General features: G+C 50.1%; 2 protein-coding genes across 5 annotated transcripts in view; both read right to left on the bottom strand.

Annotated features, from left to right (window-relative positions):
• Window positions 1–3,989, bottom strand: part of NR5A1 (nuclear receptor subfamily 5 group A member 1) — a 28,156-nt gene extending 24,167 nt beyond the window's left edge. For both annotated transcript variants that reach the window (XM_045882014.2, XM_064579192.1), the window contains exons 1-2: window positions 3,134–3,989; window positions 1,409–1,705 (exon numbers count right to left, since the gene is read on the bottom strand). The gene's annotated coding sequence lies outside the window, so the exon portion shown is untranslated. The remainder of the gene's footprint in view (window positions 1–1,408; window positions 1,706–3,133) is intronic.
• Window positions 3,990–10,506: 6,517 nt separating this feature from the next.
• Window positions 10,507–18,121, bottom strand: part of NR6A1 (nuclear receptor subfamily 6 group A member 1) — a 229,301-nt gene continuing 221,686 nt past the window's right edge. For all 3 annotated transcript variants that reach the window (XM_045883135.3, XM_045883134.2, XM_064579872.1), the window contains 2 exons: window positions 17,516–17,668; window positions 10,507–15,774 (listed from right to left, as the gene is read on the bottom strand). In XM_045883135.3, the coding sequence (XP_045739091.1) occupies window positions 15,686–15,774; window positions 17,516–17,668 (242 nt within the window). In that variant the 3' untranslated portion in view covers window positions 10,507–15,685. The remainder of the gene's footprint in view (window positions 15,775–17,515; window positions 17,669–18,121) is intronic.

The raw sequence follows: 18,121 nt of genomic DNA on the forward strand, positions 1-18,121 counted from the left end.
AGCAATTGCTCTGGGTGGGGAAAGGCTACCCGGCCACTCTCATTTTTCAGATGAAGAAAATTGAGACCAGAGAAAGCGGCCTGCTCTCGTCTTGCCCCCGCCCCCCTCCGCGGAGAAGAGTATTGAGATCAGCAAGGCCAAAAAGCCGCGATCTTCAAGCCGGGGGTGGAAAAACCACAGTTTGGCACCCGCAGCGACGCAACCGACCGATCTGAAGGCTCTGGCCCTTAGCCTCGGCCAACTTCGTCTGGGCCCCCGACCAGAGCCTCCCCCGACCCGAGCCTCCCCCGCCACCCGGCTTGGGTTGGAGTTGGCACCTTGGTCCTGCGAGCCGAGGCTGGAGACCCCGCGCAGACCATTCCTCCTATCTTTCACCCCGCGGAAGAAAGGGCGGAATAAGCAGCCGACTTGCTGTGCAAGCTCAGCAGGGTCACTTTGCTTCTCTGAGCCTCAGTTTCTCCGCATGTAAAATGGAAAAGTTCGGCCCTGCAGAAGGGGTTCTGCAGTTTCCGTGAGATGCCGTGGCCGAATCTTGGTGAGAAAGGGGAGAGAGCCGAACCTGAGCCTAGCCGCAGACTCCCCACATGGGACCCCTGAGAAACACTAGCGTCTGCGGAGCTGGAGGTGAGGGAGCTGGCGCCTCTGAACAGCTCTCCGGCGGGGAGGGGCCCTCAGAAAGTGGAAAACAGGACGGGTACCACCTCTGTAGGGGAGTGAAGGGGATTGAGGGGGAGGGCTGGAGTCTCCTGGACATTGCTGAGGAAAACTCAGGCAAGGTAAGCACGAGTCTCAGCTGGGGACCCAGGTGGTCTAGGGGGCTGGGCCCAGAGCCCGCTCTCCCCTTCTCTCTCCACCTCTAGCTCCTTTTCTCCAGAGGCTACACTACCAGGCTGGGAGCCCTGAGGTTGACCCAGGCTCCATTGCACCCACCCTCACCCACGTACCCAGGGAAGGAAACATCGATCTGGACCAGCCACGGAACGAGAACTGACAGACGGACATTGAAGACAGACACACAAATCCATACAAATCCACGGAGACAACACAGAACCACAAGCAGGGAGACCCAGAGACCCAAAGACAGACCCAGGGACCATGGACACATTCACGGACTGCTAGGCTTGGGCCAACACAGCCCTATGAACGCTCGGCCACTAGTAGACAGAGGGACACCGCAGACCCCCATGGGGCCTGTCCCCATAGGCCTAGCTCCTCCCATCAGCTGCCCAGGGAAGAAGAGGGGGTAGCATGATGGGAGGGCAGGTCCGGGGCAACCTCTGGCCCCTTCCCTGCCCAGAGCAGCGGGCATCAGTCACTCAGCCGAGCAGGCAGTGGCCGGCGCAGGCCGCAGGGAGGCACTGAGGCGGGAGGCTGGCCATTAGAGGCCTGGGCCCAGGCCCTCACTTACGGAGCGGAAGGAGAGCTCTCACGCCGGATGAGGGTGGACAGTGGGCACCAGGGGTCCGAGGGAAGGCTCCGGCAGCCCAGGTGGGGCAGTGGTGACCGTGGGCACACAGGAACTCCTTCACGCCACGGCGGGCGGCAGGCGGACAGTAGGCTGGCCCTGTCCGTCCGTCCTCCTCCTCCCCGCCGGGGGGGGGGGGGGCACCGGAGGCCCAATTGGTCTCTGCCCCCACGTGACTCTGCAGGCCTCTCTCCTTCTTTGTTGGTGTTTCTCTTCATTTAGGCCTATTTTTTTCTTCTCCTAAAAGAAAAAAAAAATACCCCTATCTATCTGGGGGCCGCGGTGGGGGTGGAGGCCAAGGCACTCTGGAGGCCTTGGCCAGCTGGATGTTCCAGGCCGCTGTGGGAGCCCAGAGGCAGGGACCCCATGTAGGCGGTTAGGCAGCCCCGCTTGTTAGTGACTGGGTGGGAGTGGGGCCTGATTTATGGGCGGCTCCCCCACCAGGCCTGCAGCCTGGCCTCTCTCCCCTTGGATGGCTACCTCCCTGGGGCCTGGCCCGGCGGGGTCCGGCCTGGCCCAGACTTGGGAGTGGAGTCAGGTTGGGCTGGAGCAGAGGCAGGGGCATGGATGACTTGACCAGGTGGCTCTGCTGCTTTGGCTTGATCTTTTTACTCTTCCAGAAGGTGAAGAGAGGAAGAAGGGAATGGAAGGCAAGCAGGTGAGCTGACTGAACACCTCCCGTGTGCATTTCTCGTTGGCTGCTCTGAATGTCACCATCTGCTGGGGGCTGCTGATACTCCCAGTGGATAGCTGGGAAAGTTGAGGCTGGTCTGAGACTGCCTCCAGGGCCAGGTGGTTGCCTGTAGTGGTCGCAGGTTGGGCCAGGTGGGTAGCTAGGCCAGGATAGGGCAGGGCAGAGGGCAGGGGGTTTTGTCTAGAAGGCCAGGCCTCCCCACACAGCCAGGGATGTCCCTGTCCAACCTCCAGGCCCAGACTGGTCCTGAACTGTCCTGGTTCCATAGGGGCCCAACTGTTCTGTTTTGCATCCCTCTGCTGCATGACACCCTCTTTTGTGCATTCCTTCATTCGTCTCTATTTCCTGAGTGCACACTAGATGCCAGGCACTGGTCTGGGAACTGGGGAAAAGGGAAGAAAAAGGAAGAAGTTTCTGTCCTTCTGTCCTATAGGCATTGGTCCTGGGGGTTGGGGAGGGACACAGGGGGCCATGGGGCAATCACTGTTGAGAACCCTCACCACACTCCTTCATTTGAGGAACAGGCCCATCATACAACATCTCACTTATCTGGCTTGGGAGGAGAGGGATTTTCTGGATAACTGAAGTCGACTATATTTAAAACCTAGAGTGTCTTCCTCATTGTGCCACTTAACACATTAAAAAAAAAAAAGATTTCTTTATTTTAGAGAGAGTTTAGAGAGAGAGAGAGTGCAGGGGGAGGGGCAGAGGGAGAGGAAGAGAAGCAGACTCCCTGCTGGGCATGGAGCCCCTTGCCAGGCTCCGTCTCACGACCCTGAGATCATGACCTGAGCCGAAATCAAGAGTTGGTCGCTCAACTGACTGAGCCACCCAGGCGTCCCCAACACATTTTTTTTATTGTGAATACATACGAGACAAAAATCTCATTGACAGTCATAAGGAACTGATTCTATGGATTAAATATACAGTAGTGTCCCCTTATCCGTGGTTTTGCTTTCCACTGTTTCAGTTACCTGTGATCATCCGGGGTCAGGGAGTAGATGATCTTCTTTGTGACGTGTTCTTAGAAGGTCAGCACGAAGCAGCCTCACGCTACGTCACAGCGCCTCCACCGTTCGGCCCACCTCCCATCACGTAGGCATTTTATCATCTCACAAGAAGAAGGGTGAGTACGGTACACGATATTTTGAGAGAAACCACAGGCACATATCTTTTATTACCAGTATGTTGTTATACCTGTCCTGTTTTATTATTAGTTATTGTTACTGTGCCTAACTTATAAATTAAACTTTATCATAGGGATGTATGTACAGGAAAAAGCATAGTGTATATACAGTTCAGTACTATCCATGGTTTCAGGCACCGGGGGCGGGGGAGAGGGTCTTGGAACACATCCTCTGCCAATAAGGGGGACTACTATATTCTAATTCTAATTTCTACGTATGACATAACATATAACTTATTTCCCAACATGCATGACCTCCTAATTATGTCTTTTTCACCCACTGAAGTTCTTACAAGATGTATTTCTCTTGCATCTGACTGAAGCTAACTAATCTCCCCCATTTCAATGCAATGATTTTGTTTCTGGATTAATACCATTCATCCTCTGAATTTAAAAAAGAAATATCTCGGCAAGCACCTTTACCTCACCGACATGTCACATACATGTAATGACAACAGTCACAGTCCTTTGCACCTCCTTTGATGGGAGACTGTGAAATGGGGTCTACTCGCACTGCCTTCTTAAACAGGGTCTTTCAACACTGTGGCGCCATGGAAAGAACTAGATTGACGTGGTCAGTCTCCTGGTGAGGCTCCGAGTCCTGAGAAGGAGAAATGTGAGGGATTAGTGGTGGAGACTCTGGCTTAAATCCCAGTTCTGCCATTTCCCAGCTGTGTGACCTGGGACCGGTCACTTCTCTCTCTGGGCCTCCCGTCCTCTCCATGAAATGGGGACAAGATGAGACAATGCATGCACCACACTCAGTGGCTGCCAGGTCTGTCATGTGTACGCAATGTTAGCAAAACACAAACACCAAGCCGCGGGCCTGGCGGGTCTGCCCTCGGGGGCCCTTTCGGTCTGGAGTGTGAGATTGCACCATCAGCCTGAGCACTGCTAGCCCTTCTGTGATAGAGTGACTCACCGCAGCCTGGGGAACCCTCAAGGAAGGGCTCAGGGCTGACTGATCTCTGGGTCCACAGGGGCCAGCCCAGAGTCAGCGTCAGTGAGCATCTGCTGAATGCCCACTTGCCTCTGCACCAAAGGCCCCACATGCTGCCTGTGGGGGTGGAATTCCGCCGCCTGGCCCTCCTGTCCTGTTGCCTTTTCTGTAGGCGGTCGGCAGACACTTTCCACCGCTCAGACTGGGCACTGCTCCCCTCTGATCGCCCTGGATATGTTTATGGGCACCCCCTTCCTCTGCGCTGCCCCTCCTCGGCCCTCACCCCTACTGGGTGAGGCAGGCAGGGAATGGCGAGGCCCTAACACAGAGGTGCCTAAGCGCCAGGTCCCCTGCTATTCCACACCTGTGGTCAGCCTCCACCATCCTGGGAGGTCCCCTCATCTTCCATGAGCAGCATTTGAGAGATGAAGAAACTCGGGTTCAGGGAGACGAGGTATCTTCGCAAAGTCACAAAGCAAGGAAGGGTGTGATGGAACTAGGATTTAAATCCAGGCAGTGGGCTTGCAGAGTCAGTGTCCTCTCCCCTCTGCCAGAGCCCCTGGGTGGCCCATTTATCTTTTCCTTCAAGCTCCAGCCCAGGTGGTCCCAGGCCATGAGACCCACCCGGAGGGGAAGGAGAAGGGGTGACCCAGGCTCCCCCCCCCTCCCAAGCAAACAAAGCCCAGGGTCTCTCTTCTAAGTGGGGACTTTCCCAAAGTGCCAGGCCTATTTCCTGGTGATGGAACAAGGAACAAACAAACTAGAGACCTAGAAACTGAAATGGAGAGGAGAAAGAGAGAGAATCAGGCTGGGGTTGGGGCACAGTGTAGAAAGACAAAGAAAGAACCCACAGAGAGATGAGGCAGAAAATGAGAGAAGAGAGACCCACTGACAGCATACCAGACCCAGACATGGTCGGAGCCGGGAGGCAGAGAGGAAGGGAGAGAGGTTGGGGGGGGAGAGAGGGAGAGAGAGAGCGTGGGACAGAGGAAGGAGAGAGAGGGAGAGGCAGAAAGAATGAGAGCCATTTAGAATGAGAGAAAGGAGAAATGGGGGAGAGGGAGACTGAGGCAGAGAGTGAGAAGAGAGCAGGGCAGGGCCGGGAGCAGGAGGCAGAGGGGCTGTGGACGTGGAGACCCCGGCAGGGCCGTGGAGGGGGCGGGGCTGTTGGCAGCAGTGGAGGCTGTTTCCGCTGCACCCCTTATCAGCCTGCTGCCAGATGTTCAGATCCGATGCCAATGTCAGAGAAGTCCATAGTGCCAGGTCAAGGCCGTGGCCAGCGGGAGCCTCAGCTGCAGGCTGGGGAGGGGAGCTGGGGGACGGCAGTAGACCTGCCTGCTCTTCTCCCTGTGCCTCCTGGTTCTCTGGACTGGTCCACATGGGGGGGGGGGGCGGGGGACACCAGGTGCCCGTGGGGGCTACTTCTCTGGGCCGAGAGCAGGGACTTGTGGAGGCAGAGTGGGGCTCCCGGCAGCACGTGGACACATACATGTGCGCAAGCCCCCACGTGTGTGGAAGCACGTGGACACAGGCCCGCAGACCCGCATGGGTGCACATGAGGGGCCCACTCACGGGCGGGTGCGCAGCTCTCCTTGGCTGGAGCCCCCCTGCTCTGCCTGGTCACCCCCTCACCTGAGCCAGGGCTGCAGCTGGAGCTGGAGAAGTAAGGCTCTGTGGCTGGCAGGGGTCCCAGGGCCCACCCTGCTCTTTTACAAAGGGGACACTCATGGAATCTGCACGCCCCTAAGGGCTGGACTGAGGGACTGGGACCTTCTAGAATCCGATGCCTGGTGAAGATCCTCGGGAGGAGGCGCAGGAGCTGGGTGTCTGGCAGGGCTGGGGCTTCAGCCTTGGGCCTGGGCCTCTCCGCCATGCTCCTGGAGCGTGCAGCCGCAGCTGGGGCCCCCTGCCTGGGATAGTTTATCTCTCAGCACACACGCTTGGCCCTCAAGGGGTGACCCAGCCTTGCTCCCCACATTCCTCTCCAGCCACGCAGCCAGTGGGCCCCCCACAGCCCTGAGACATGGCCTATACTTGGGGGGTGGTCAGGAGCAACCACTCAGAGCCATCTCGCTGACCTCTTGGCCCCGGCCCTTTGCAGCTGTCTCTTTGTTTTTCTCTGCTTTTGTCTCTGAGCATCTCTCTAATGTTGTCTCTGCCATGATTAATCTGTGTCTACCACTATTTTTGCCTCAGTCTTTCTCTGGGAATGTCCCAGTTTGTTTCTCTCTGTTTCAGTCCTTAGTCTGTCTCTCTCGGGTCCTTGAGCGGGGCCAAGTCTGAGGATCCCTCTGCTCTGCTCTCTGCCTTACAGTGACCAACTTCAGTGGGAATGTATGTGAGAAACAAGGCTGTGGGCAAGGGGACAAAGGGCCTGGACAAGTGGAGGCCCTAGGCCTGTGATGGGTGAACTGGGGCAGCCCAAGTAGAAGTCCCGAACCTCCCCTGCCACCCACCCGCTGAGAGTCAGCCCAGATAAGGGACACTGATCAGGGTATGCAGCTGGTGGGCTCCCCCATGTAGAGAAGACTGGGCGGGGGGGGCGGCTGGTGTAGGAGGAGGGAGCTGGGGCTGGAGGTCTCCTGGCCTGAGGGCCTCCTTCCTGTTTGTTGGGAAGTGGCTGCCTCAGAAAGCTGCTCAGGGGAGAGGAGGGAGGCCATGGTGACTTCCGGGAAGCTGGCCAAGGGCCCGAGGCCACCCTCCCTGTGCCCACATGGGGCCTGCTGGCCCTGGCTTAAAATAGTGCTGTTCCTCTCCTGCTGCAGGGCCCGGCCCAGGCCTCAAAGGGCTGCTGGCTGCTACTTGACAGCCAGGGCCTAGGGTGGGGGGTGGGGATGGGGGGGATTCGCCCAACTGCCCAGCCCTTCCCAGTCTGCAGCGGCCACGCCTCGACATTGTGGGTGGGGAGTTGCAGAGAAAGAAACCCTGGATTCGAGTGTCCGCTCCAACAATGGCCAGCTGGGAGACTTCGGGCTGGTCCATTGAGTCTCCTTGAGCCTCGGTTTCCACTATGTAAGATAGGGTAAGTGCCGGGCTTTTAACCTAAATGAGACCACAAGATGCAGACTCCTCAGAACCTTGCCACGCACAGAGCGGACACAAAAATGGGAGTTCCTTTTGCCTGTCTGCCTGCTGTGTCCCAAACTCCTCACTCTGAGGAAGGGCCTCCTTGGAGCTCTCCTCAGTTCCTACACTTCCCCTAGGACTAGGTATTGAACAGGGAAGGTCTGTGGAGAGGGAGATTGCAGGGAGGGCAAGGATGGGGCTGTGGTCTCCATGGTGAGACTTGTTGCCAAGGGAACAGGACTCCAAGAGCCCTGGGTCTGACAGTTGGGCACTTTTGCCACAGGATCTCAGACAGACTGATTACTACCGTGGTGGACCTAAAACGCTGGTGGGGAGGCAAACCAGAGAGGTAGCTTCTGGCTCTGCTGGGTTTTGGTTATTGGGGTCTCAGGGGCTGCAGCTCCTCATGCAGCTTTCTTATGGATTGACTTAATTAAGCCCCTACTTTGACCCAGCCACCGTGAGTTCTCCTTAACTCCTAAGACAAAGACATGTCATCTCCATTTATCTGACCAGGAAAGTGAGAGGTATCTATCTGGGTCAAGGCCACACACAACTGGTAAGGGGAAGAGCTAGAATTAGACCTCGGATGGTGAGAGCTCCTGATGTGCCTCTGTCACACAATCTCCTCAGGAAAATGGTCCTTGAGAGCGGGCTCCAGTAGCCACATCCAACCCGATCCCAACACCCTCCGCAAGCCTTCATTTCTGGGAGTTTCTGGCTTCAGGCTCTGACATATGCCAGAGCTCTGTTTCCTCTTCAGTTCCATAGAGATGATCTTATTTACCTCAGAGAGTTGTGTAAGGATAAAGATCTCAGCACAGATCCTAACAGGAGGCACTCAGTAGTGTTTGTTTATGTTCATTCCTGAGGTTACATATGAGTTATGTAACCTTGGGCAAATTACTTACCCTTTCTGGGTCTCGGTTTTCTTATCTGTAAAATGGGATCTTTATAGCATCAACTTCATAGGGTGGCTTGGAGGAAACAGTAATGTAATGCATGTAAAACGCTTAGTACTGTGCTTTGCATTGCTCCATATATGTTCACTGTTCTTTCAGATTATTGCCTGGCACTCAAGGAAATCAAAAGCTCAGCATTAGTTCAGTACCAATTCATAAATTTAGAGCAGTGTTCTAAATTTTATTCCACAGAACACTCTCCCAACGGAATTTTAACAGGAAGAAAAAAGTGTTCCATGCCTAAACACTTTTTTGGTAGGCCCTAGACTAGACAGAATTAGTTTTCTTCAGGCAAGACTTCTCAGAGCCTTTAATATGCCAACAAACGTTGGGAAGCAGTAAGAGGAGGGTAGAGGGAGTCCAGTGTTTCCCAGATTTTTGGCAATGGAATTCCTACTTTTTCCATGAAGCCATCTTGTTAGGTTGTCTATGTTGAGAAACCACAGATTTGGTGTCTATAGCATTCTATGTATTTTTGGGATAGCACCACTTTTCAGATGAATTTGGTTGGGTCTATTCAGTCACCTCTTACAGAAATTAATCCTTTATTAGTTTAATAGTTTTGTTTTGCTAATAGCAAGAAGTTCAACCAAAGGCCATTACTGAGTTTTGTTACAAACTCCAGACATTCATATTCAGCACTACTGAACTGCTCCCAGGCAGAGCAGGGAGGAAGCCCATTGTAACTTTGGTATCAGATAGACCTGGATTCAAAAGCAAATTCTGCCACTTACTCATGTGTCATCTTAGGCAAACAGCTTAATTTCTTTGGGCCTCAATTTGCTTATGTGTAAAATGGGGCTGAGACCTGAACCTTGTAAAACGGTTACGAGGATGACAGGAGACAATGCACGTAAATTTAGTGCCAAATCATAGGGCCTGGCACTCACGAGGCGTTCAGCAAATGTGTTTCTTCTCCTCCTTACACCTCTGTGTCTTATCTGTCCCCTCTTGTGGGGCAAGGAAGAGTCTATTAATTAGTTCTGCAGTGTTTCCTTTGTTCTAAAGCCATCTCTTTCAAACCTCAAGGGCTCTCTGGTCCCTTGTGCTAGAGGAGGCTGAGGTGTGGGGAGGCAGCTGGGCTTCCCCTCATTTCATACATGGGGATTTAATAGACTTTGATCAGACTCTCCTCAGCCTTTATGGTTTCAAACTGAGAAGGCTTCATCTTTCCTGTCTTCATATAACCCTCAACCCAAATTCTGCCGCTTCTCTGATCGTATGAACAGCAGGATTACAGGGCGGCTGGGCTTTGAAATTGGGTGGATCTGGGTTCAAGTCTTAACTCTGACACTTCCTGTGTGACTTCAGACACATCCCTTGATCTATCAGAGCCTCCATTTTCTCAGCTCTAGAAAACCTCATCTGTTTCCTGGAAAGACAGGTATTAATCGGCTGGACCATAGTGACAGAATAGGCAGGCCACCAGCAGCACACCGCTGTCACGGAGATGTAGCTCTCTTTCTGGAGACTTAGCAGATGGCTTTCCTTCCTAAACTTTTGAACGTGGCATCCAAGGTCCCCAAGTGCTTCTCCAACCTCAAGTCTTGCTATCCCTTCCATCTGCCACCATTCTTGCCATGGCAGTCCCTTGTTATACCTGAATATTCCATGTTTCTGATTCATAGCCAGATGGGCCTTCAAATGTGTTGTTGATCCCTCTCGCCTCTCCCCGGTCTAGCCTCCTCTGTCTAGTGCCTTTCTTCAAGAGCCGCCTTCAGTGCTCACCTGTGAAGCACTTCCTGAGTAGAACAAGCAGCTCCCTCCTCTAGATCCTTACAACCTCGTCCTTAATGACAGCTCAGTCCCACTGTACCACAAAGGTCTGTGTTTGCCTCCCCCACCAGACTAAGTTCCTCTAGTTGTGCAAATTTCTAACTGGGAGACCTTGAATGAGTCCCTTCACCTCACTTCAATAAAATAGAGGTAATAATCTTTGAAGTTCAAGGAGGTTCAGGCTTGTGAAAAGTCCCAACACAATACCTGGCACACAGAGCAGACACCTTATTCAGTACTGGTTCACTGATTCAAGCAGCCCTGAGAGAGAGCCCTCTGTCAGACCCTCAGCAATAGGAACGGTGTGGGTGTGAGCTACAAGCAGGACCAACAGGTCTGGAGACACCAGCCAGCTCCTTAGGACACCCCATTGTCCCTCCCTAGAACCCAAGACAAGCTTCACAGACAGAGGACATGTACAGAAGGATTCACATTTATTGGTTCAAATACAGTACCTAACATTCGCTAAACATGCATTTCACACTACTTGGTCACATTTCCACAGGTAGTCAATTCACAGCAAAGGGCCCATCCCTTGCCGGCTGGCAGGGGGGGAGGTAGCCGAGGGCCTGGGCAGCCTGCAGAGCCCACCAACTATTATTTGGTCATGCAGGGTTGATGGAGCCAGGCTGGCGGGCAGCCCTTGGCCGGCCCTTTGGGGACAAGGGCTCAGAGACATCCCATTTACGCGATTCCTACACTGGACTGTGGGTGCAAGCGGGCCTAGCATAGGTAGCCCAAGGATATGCTCACTGATTCATGTGCCACCGCAGCCCCTGAAGGTGGGGTTGTGAGAGGTGGTGCTCCCTGTGCCTTGGCTCACAGGAAAGAAATGGTGGCCTCTTCAAGGAGGTGGCTAGTCCATGGCTGGGCAGGTGGCTGGGACTCCCCAGACATGGCCCAGACATCACAATGCAGCCACAAGCCCCTATCGCAAGCCTGGGATGGCAACACAGACAAAAACACCAACACCCCAGGGCAGGCAGAGTTTCTTTCCCGACAGAAACATGTAAACAGAGCAGGAGCTAAAGTTTTCTTTTCCCACAGGATTCCTCAGAGAGGAATCGATCAGGATGTCACTCAAGAGGTAGTTTTATTTATTTATTTTTCATGGAAATTTGAGTCAACAACATTATTACCTATTATAAGACATTTCAGAGAAAGAAAAAAAAAAGTGGTCACCAAAGGGCAAAAATGATCCTTTGGCTGGCAGGGCTGGCTCCAGGATTTGGAAGACTAGCCCCCACCAGTAACACAACTTTTTTCTTGGGCGTGGAGCAACCTCTGGCCTAACGCACATCTTCCCCTCGAGCCCGCAACTGACTCCTGAGCAGGCTGTGCTCCATTTAGGGCTGCAGGCCCAGAAGAGGGAGGCCAGACGGGCACTGGAGTGGGCAGAGCGACCAGGCATTTTATGAGCTGGTAGAGGCAGGGCCACTGTGGCTCATGTCGCAGGAGAGCCAGAAGTCTTCAAGTTTCAAGGTAGCCCAAGTCTAGCCAAGAAGGAAGCCCCAGCGTGCTCCTCGACTCGGCATGTTCTCTGGGCTCCTGCCTCTGAACAAACAGTCCAGGTCCAGTTCTCAAGCCCAAAAAAGAAGCTGCTGCTTGTGGCAGCCAAGAGAGGGGTTTCTGGGGACCCTGTAATTAAATACACATCCCTGAGCTGTGGCCCTAGAAACCCTTGCCTCGAGGCTCATCAGTTTCCAGCACCTGGTGGAATGATTGCCGTTTCTCATCCTGAGACACAGATAAAACATCATTTCACAGACACTGGCCATAGATGCTTCAAGCTGAGAAAAAAGGGAGGAATGATCAACTGCAAAGGCAGAGGGGAATATAGGGGATTCTCATGGATTAAACTGGGGAAAGTAAGAGCAGTGGTGTTTTTGTTTAGTTTTTTTTGTTTGTTTAAAAAATCAATAAAGAAAAATTTAAAGTTTAATAAAAGAGCTGAATCTAAAAGACTGGATTTCTGAAAATAATTGCAAAATTTTAAAAAGCAACAAGGAAAAAGACATAGACCAGGGGCCCAGAGCTAAAGACTTGGAATCACTGCTCAACTTCCTGCCCTTGGGAGGCCAGGGTCCCCTTACTTTGGCCAACCTTGGGCATGGCTTAGATGTTGCCCATGCTGGGTTTGTCCATCTGTCTCCATCTGTCCCATTCCCCAGGAAATCAAGAATAAACAAAGGTAGGAAATGGGGAGCAGAGCAAGGCAGCTCAGAGAGCCCACAGTTTTAAGGACCTGGTAACATATTGGCCATGGCAGGTACTCACATTCCCTGAAAAGGGGTGGCTGGGGAGAGGCAGGTCAATGTGGAGCGGGTGACTGTCAGCAACACTGTGGAGACCCTTAGATTCCCTCTATCCATCCTCTGGTTCTGGGGAACAAGACAAGGAGGTTCCTGCATGCTGCCTTCTATCCCTGGAGGTTCTCCCACCTCAATTATGTGTTAAGCATGGGGCTGGGTGTCCTCTGAGCCAGGTGGAGTGCTTTGAGACAGGTTCTGGGGAGTTTCTTCAGACTAAGGGCAAGACCACCGAACCTTGTAAAAGACTCCAAAATTCTACAAAGGAGCCAGAGAGCGTAAGTTGTAGGTGAAGTTCCAAGATTCCAAACTTTTGTCTTGGGTCAAGAAAACATTTAAAGGGAAAGGAAAGGAAAAGCCTGTGTGTTTCAATGCAGTGCAAGGAGGTAGGATTCTCCTTTCCCACACAGCTTTCAGGGTTATATTTTTATGGTGGAAAAACTCTCACTCAAAGTGAGCGCTGTTGGTAGCAGGGGATCAGAGAGAGGACAGAAGAGAGGGGAATTAGAGACAACATGCACAACTTTTTTCTTCTTCCACTAGCAAAAAGGCTACCTGTTAACCAAACATTATGGGAAGAAAGGCAAAAAACAAACACACCAAACCTCCCCCTCCAACCTTTCTCTGTGTCCTTCAAACCAAATTCACAAATACATCTAGTGGCTGACCTAATGTCTCCACACTGCTAGCTACACTCCTACCTTCTCCTCATAATACCTGAGTTTGCAATGCAACACATTCACTTTACCCTGTTTAAAAAAAGCCCACGTCATAAAAGGACTGGGTGCAGAAGACATTAAAGGCTGTCCACAGGTCAGGCTCCGGCTTGGAACACACGGCCACTTGGCTCAGAGATTCTGCAGGGCTCTTGGCAAAGAATGGGCTCTTTGTTCTGTGGAATCTGCTGCAAACATTTGTAAAAATGGATTTGTACAATGGCAACTTGCAGAACCTTTCCCCCACTCCACAAATTAACAACTTGCTCTGTTTAATGCTGCATTATTGGAGAGACATGTTCTTGTCCTGTCAGAGAACAATGTCCTTTGATACCCAACACAACCAGGAAAATGCTTAATTTAAGAGAAAAGCAATTTCAAAAAATAATAATAACCTGACAGATGGAGGTCTAAGCAAAGAAAGATACTGCACACAGGAGCAATCTTGGAGAAGGGGACTCTGATATGTGTCTCCTCCCCTATCTTGAGGAAAGCAGCTCGGAGTCTGACCTGTAGCCAAAGAATGTGATCTGGTTGGTTAAATAAAAAATTCAGGGAAACAAAAATATTGTGAACTTAGAAATAAACAGATACACACACAAAAATCTTCCCATCAACATGTGAAAAACATTCTGGCTGGAGCTTTTCCTGAGGAACATGTCTCTTTTTTCTTTCTCAGAGCAGCTGGGGAAATGGCATTAAGGAGTAATGCTCTGAGTTTTAGACCCATCAAGGGACAAAGTCATCAGTCTGCTGGTACCCGTAACATTTCACTGAAAAGAAAAAATTATAATCCGACACAGACTACCTGGTATGCACACAATGTGGTGGCCCACTAGGTAAATTTGCTAGGCCGGGTTGGAAGAGAGCAAACGGCCTTTGACTAAACAGGCAAAACAAAATGCTGTAGGCCCCTCAAGTCCACCCAGGGAGGCACCCAGCTAAAGTGGTCTATCTGCTGCATTGGCTGTGGGAGGTACCTGGGTATGGGCAAGGACAATTGCTATAGTAAGGCAGAGAAAGGAAAAGCACCTGAAAGAGTTCTAAGATAGACATGGTGTGGCCACCGGCCAAAGCCAAGAGGGTAAGGAATACTTCCCAGAACTACGTAGGGTAGGTAGTGAAAGAATAGGAGGTCCAGGCTGTATCTGCAGAGGGGGGCAGCCAGGCCCTTAGGAACATGAGGTAGTTTCAGGCCCCCCTCCCCTTCCAGGTGCTTTGGACTCCAGCCCTCCAGGCCTTTGTCAGCCAGGCCACTGATAATCTAACGGGCAGGTGGGCCACTCCTCCGGTACTTGGGCCTTCTGTTCTAAGGAAACCTGGTCTCATTGTGGAGAGATTAGGAGAACTTGGGAGGAGAATGAAGGGGCAAAACTTCTGTTCAGCTGATGGGTGAATGGTCTTTCCCACTGTATGAAAGACTGCAGGTTTTGGATTCAGTCCTGAGAATGAGACAGGATGGGGTGAGGGGAGGAACAGGGAAAGGAAGATTGTTTATTCTTTTAGCAGTCTGGCCTTTGTCCCACTAACCTTTGAAAAAAGCAAGGTGAAAGGAGAATAAATCAGTAGTGGGCACCAGGATTCAGAGCATGACATTTTGTTCAGTTGTTTTTTCAAAGGGCCAATAGGAAGTCAAATTTATAGGAGAGAGGCAAGGAGTCTCAGGAAGGTAGACCTTGGTAGATCCAGGTAAAGACACTAGGTAGCTGCAAGCTCCAAGGGAGCTGGTAGACAAGTCCCAAGAATTAACTTACTGCCAGGACCATGTATGGATAAAAAGCTGACAGTGGCAGAAACTAATAGTGGTGGTTTGGACGGTGGGGGTGGGGGGAGCCCACAGCATGGTGTGAGAACAGAAACCCTTCTCCCTGAAGAGTTGTTTGAAGGGAGGACATCTAACATAGATTTGGTCACTGTACCCTACTCCCCCAACTATCATGCTTTCCAAAGAAAAGAGATGGCTAAATCCTCATCTCCTGCCCTGTTTCCAATGTTTCACCCACTTTGCTTAATAAACCTCCCAACACCACTTTGCCCCTTTATGGGTGTGCTCTTTTACTTTTACCTGGCAATTCTGTGGCTAGAAAAAGGCAGTTTGCTCTCTGACAGACTAATGTAGGAGTCTGCTGAGAACACGTGGAAAAAGTAGGGATGGTCACACCCCTCCCTTTCCACTGAGGTAGTCGTCTTTGTCAACATTATGGAAATATTCATCTCAGCCCCATCCCACCCTCTCCCTCAAAATACAAAAGAACTATCTCTAAACAATGACAACACTATAACATTAAACATCTTCACATTCTGTAAACTGCAAGGAAATGCATCGGCTGCATTCACACAAAAGCATGTGCATCATGTTGAAGGCCATACATTCAACTCTGTCGTGAAATAAATATATAGAAAAATGAGGTTAAAAAAACAGACAAACAAACAAAAACTCTTCTTGCTATGGAGGCAACTGGAAACATTGCTCCACAGCCTCCATCTTGGTCTCTCTGGCTCTTTCTTCTGGAGCCTGTCCTGCCCACCCAAGGCGCTGTGGTTGGCCTGAGGAGGGGCGCTGGGAACAGGTCATTCCTTGCCCACACTTGTCTTGCAGGAATGCAGTACCACCTTAAAGAGGAGGGGCAGCTGCTCCAGGGGTACATTCACCATCTTTCCTGGTAACAAGGCAGGAAAAGAAGAGTTAGTAGTGGCTGTACTGGAAGAGCTGTCTGCCTCCTTAGGCTGGAGAAGAGAGAATGTTGCCTTTTTGAGGGACTGGAGCGAGACAGTGCCAGGAGTATCACAAAGACAGGGGTATCAGAGAAACTGTGCTAACATCCTGATACCCAGACCCATTTTGGTACCCGAGAGAGTCCAGCAATGATTCAGGTTATAATCATTGCTATCATCTACTTACTCTGTGCTAAGTGTTTAAATGCATTATCTAATTCTCACAGTATTTCCATGTAATAGATATTACTTGTTATCTCCATTTTATAGATGAGGAAACTTAAACAGAAAGGTATTCCTAGATGTTCTCTTAGAGCTAAAATACCCTGAGAAACATATCTTTTTTTTTTTTTTTTCCTGGTAGATTTTCTAGCATTCTGTTCTTTAGAATAGTATAATGGATTAATAAAAGTACTGGGAAAAAAAGGAGGGGGTGGTCACAGGGGCAAATAAATTTGAGAACTTTGGGGTTAAGAAAAGTATACAGGTTTCTTTATTGGAAGGTTTCTCAGAGCATTCAGTGTGCTAATATACTTTGTAAATATCTGAGGCTGTCGTTCTTCTCCCTGCCAGTACCTTAGAGTCATCTGGGGAGTTTTAAAAAAATACTGATGCCCAGGCCCCACTCCATACCAATTAAATCAGAATCTCTGCAGGTGCAATCCAAGCACAGATATTTTTTAAAAGCTTCCCAGGTGATTCAAAATGTTGCCAGAGTTGAGAATCCAGCTCTGTGGGGGGAGAGTGGGGTATTAACTACTGACTTCCCTTTATTTCAGAGAGCATCTGATTAATATCTTATTCCGTAAAACATAGATTTGGAAATGCTGAGCCATAAACTATCAAAGCACCCCTAAAATTCCAATATTTTAGGTCCAGTTCAGATCAGCAAGACTATCTAGGTCCAAAAAGTAGAAAAAAAAATTCCTTTGTCAGATTGAAAATTTTTTCCTTCAAAATTGGGTGGCTAAATTTGACAGGAACAGTTTTATCTTAGAGGTTACATTTCTGAGTTTTCCCTCAGTATGTGCTGGATTACTATATACAAGAATCTTTACCAGAAGAACTAAAATAACAAGAACAACAAAACCCAGGATTTCATACTGGAACGGACCTATTTAAATGTCAAGAAGCTCAGAAGGGGGTCAAGACTACAAAGCAGTAACAACAAAACTTCCTTTGCAAAGGCAGGATTCTTGAGAATTATTTTAAAGATATTGCTTTAAATGAATGATGTCCAAAAATCTGTAAGAAATTCTATGAAATGAAGTTAATTTTAAAAATTGAGATATAATTAATTCACATAGCATAAAATACACCCTTTTAAGGTATATATTCAGGAAATTAAGTTAATTTAAGAAACTCTGAGCCTGTTTCCCCATCCATAGAAGGACCATAAATATCACCAACAACCAGCCTTGCAGAGTTTGTTCTGAGATTAAACAACATAAAGCCACAAAGCACCTTGCCCATGATAGGCACTCAGGAAATGTTAGACTCTCTTCCCTACAAAGAAAACACAAACTTCTCATTATAATGTAACTTTTCTGAGGGCAATGGTCGTAGTTCTTTTATGCAGTTGGTGATAAGCCTGGAATGAGCATCCTGAAAATACTACTTGTCTCATTTCTTTCACAAGCCAAGAGAAGCAAGGAAGGTTTGGAAGCCCAGCACCAAGAATGTTACCTGCAATATAGCGAATCTCAGGTAAGCACATCATGAGGTCAGGAAAGCGGTTCGGCTGATGTGTATATTTATATTCAGTGAAATCCTGACAAATGTACCAATATCGCTTGTTCAACTGTTCCAGCTGTGAGGCACTGGTCAGACCCCTGATATCTGTGAAAAAAACACACAGGAAAAGGAGGGGCTTTCTACTGTGGAAGAAACACCAGCTCCTTGAATATGTGCATCTTTCGATTAAAAGTTATACAACATTGTCACAACAGGAGATCTTTTCTCTTTCTATCATGGGGGAACAAAACTCTGGATAAGGGAAGAGAAATCAGACAAAGAGGGAAAAAGATTATAAAGGATAGTCACTCAACTGAGACACTTGAGCGTTAGGCTGTATCTTTCTCAACTTCCTACACAGCTCCCAGCACAGGGCTTGACACAAAACAGGCACCAGTTGATGGTGAACAACTGCCTGAGTAACCTACCTTTCACAATGTATCCTTCACAGTATCTTTAAACTGGCCCTTTGCTGGAGCCAATCAGAAAGCTTGCTGATACCTACACACACTCACACATGGTCTCCTATGTGCTTTTGCTCATACTATTCTACCTGGG

Source organism: Mirounga angustirostris, unplaced genomic scaffold (assembly GCF_029215605.1).
Source record: "Mirounga angustirostris isolate CCGP_5_RB_7025 unplaced genomic scaffold, mMirAng1.0.hap1 SCAF_15, whole genome shotgun sequence".
NCBI classification, from domain to species: domain Eukaryota; kingdom Metazoa; phylum Chordata; class Mammalia; order Carnivora; family Phocidae; genus Mirounga; species Mirounga angustirostris.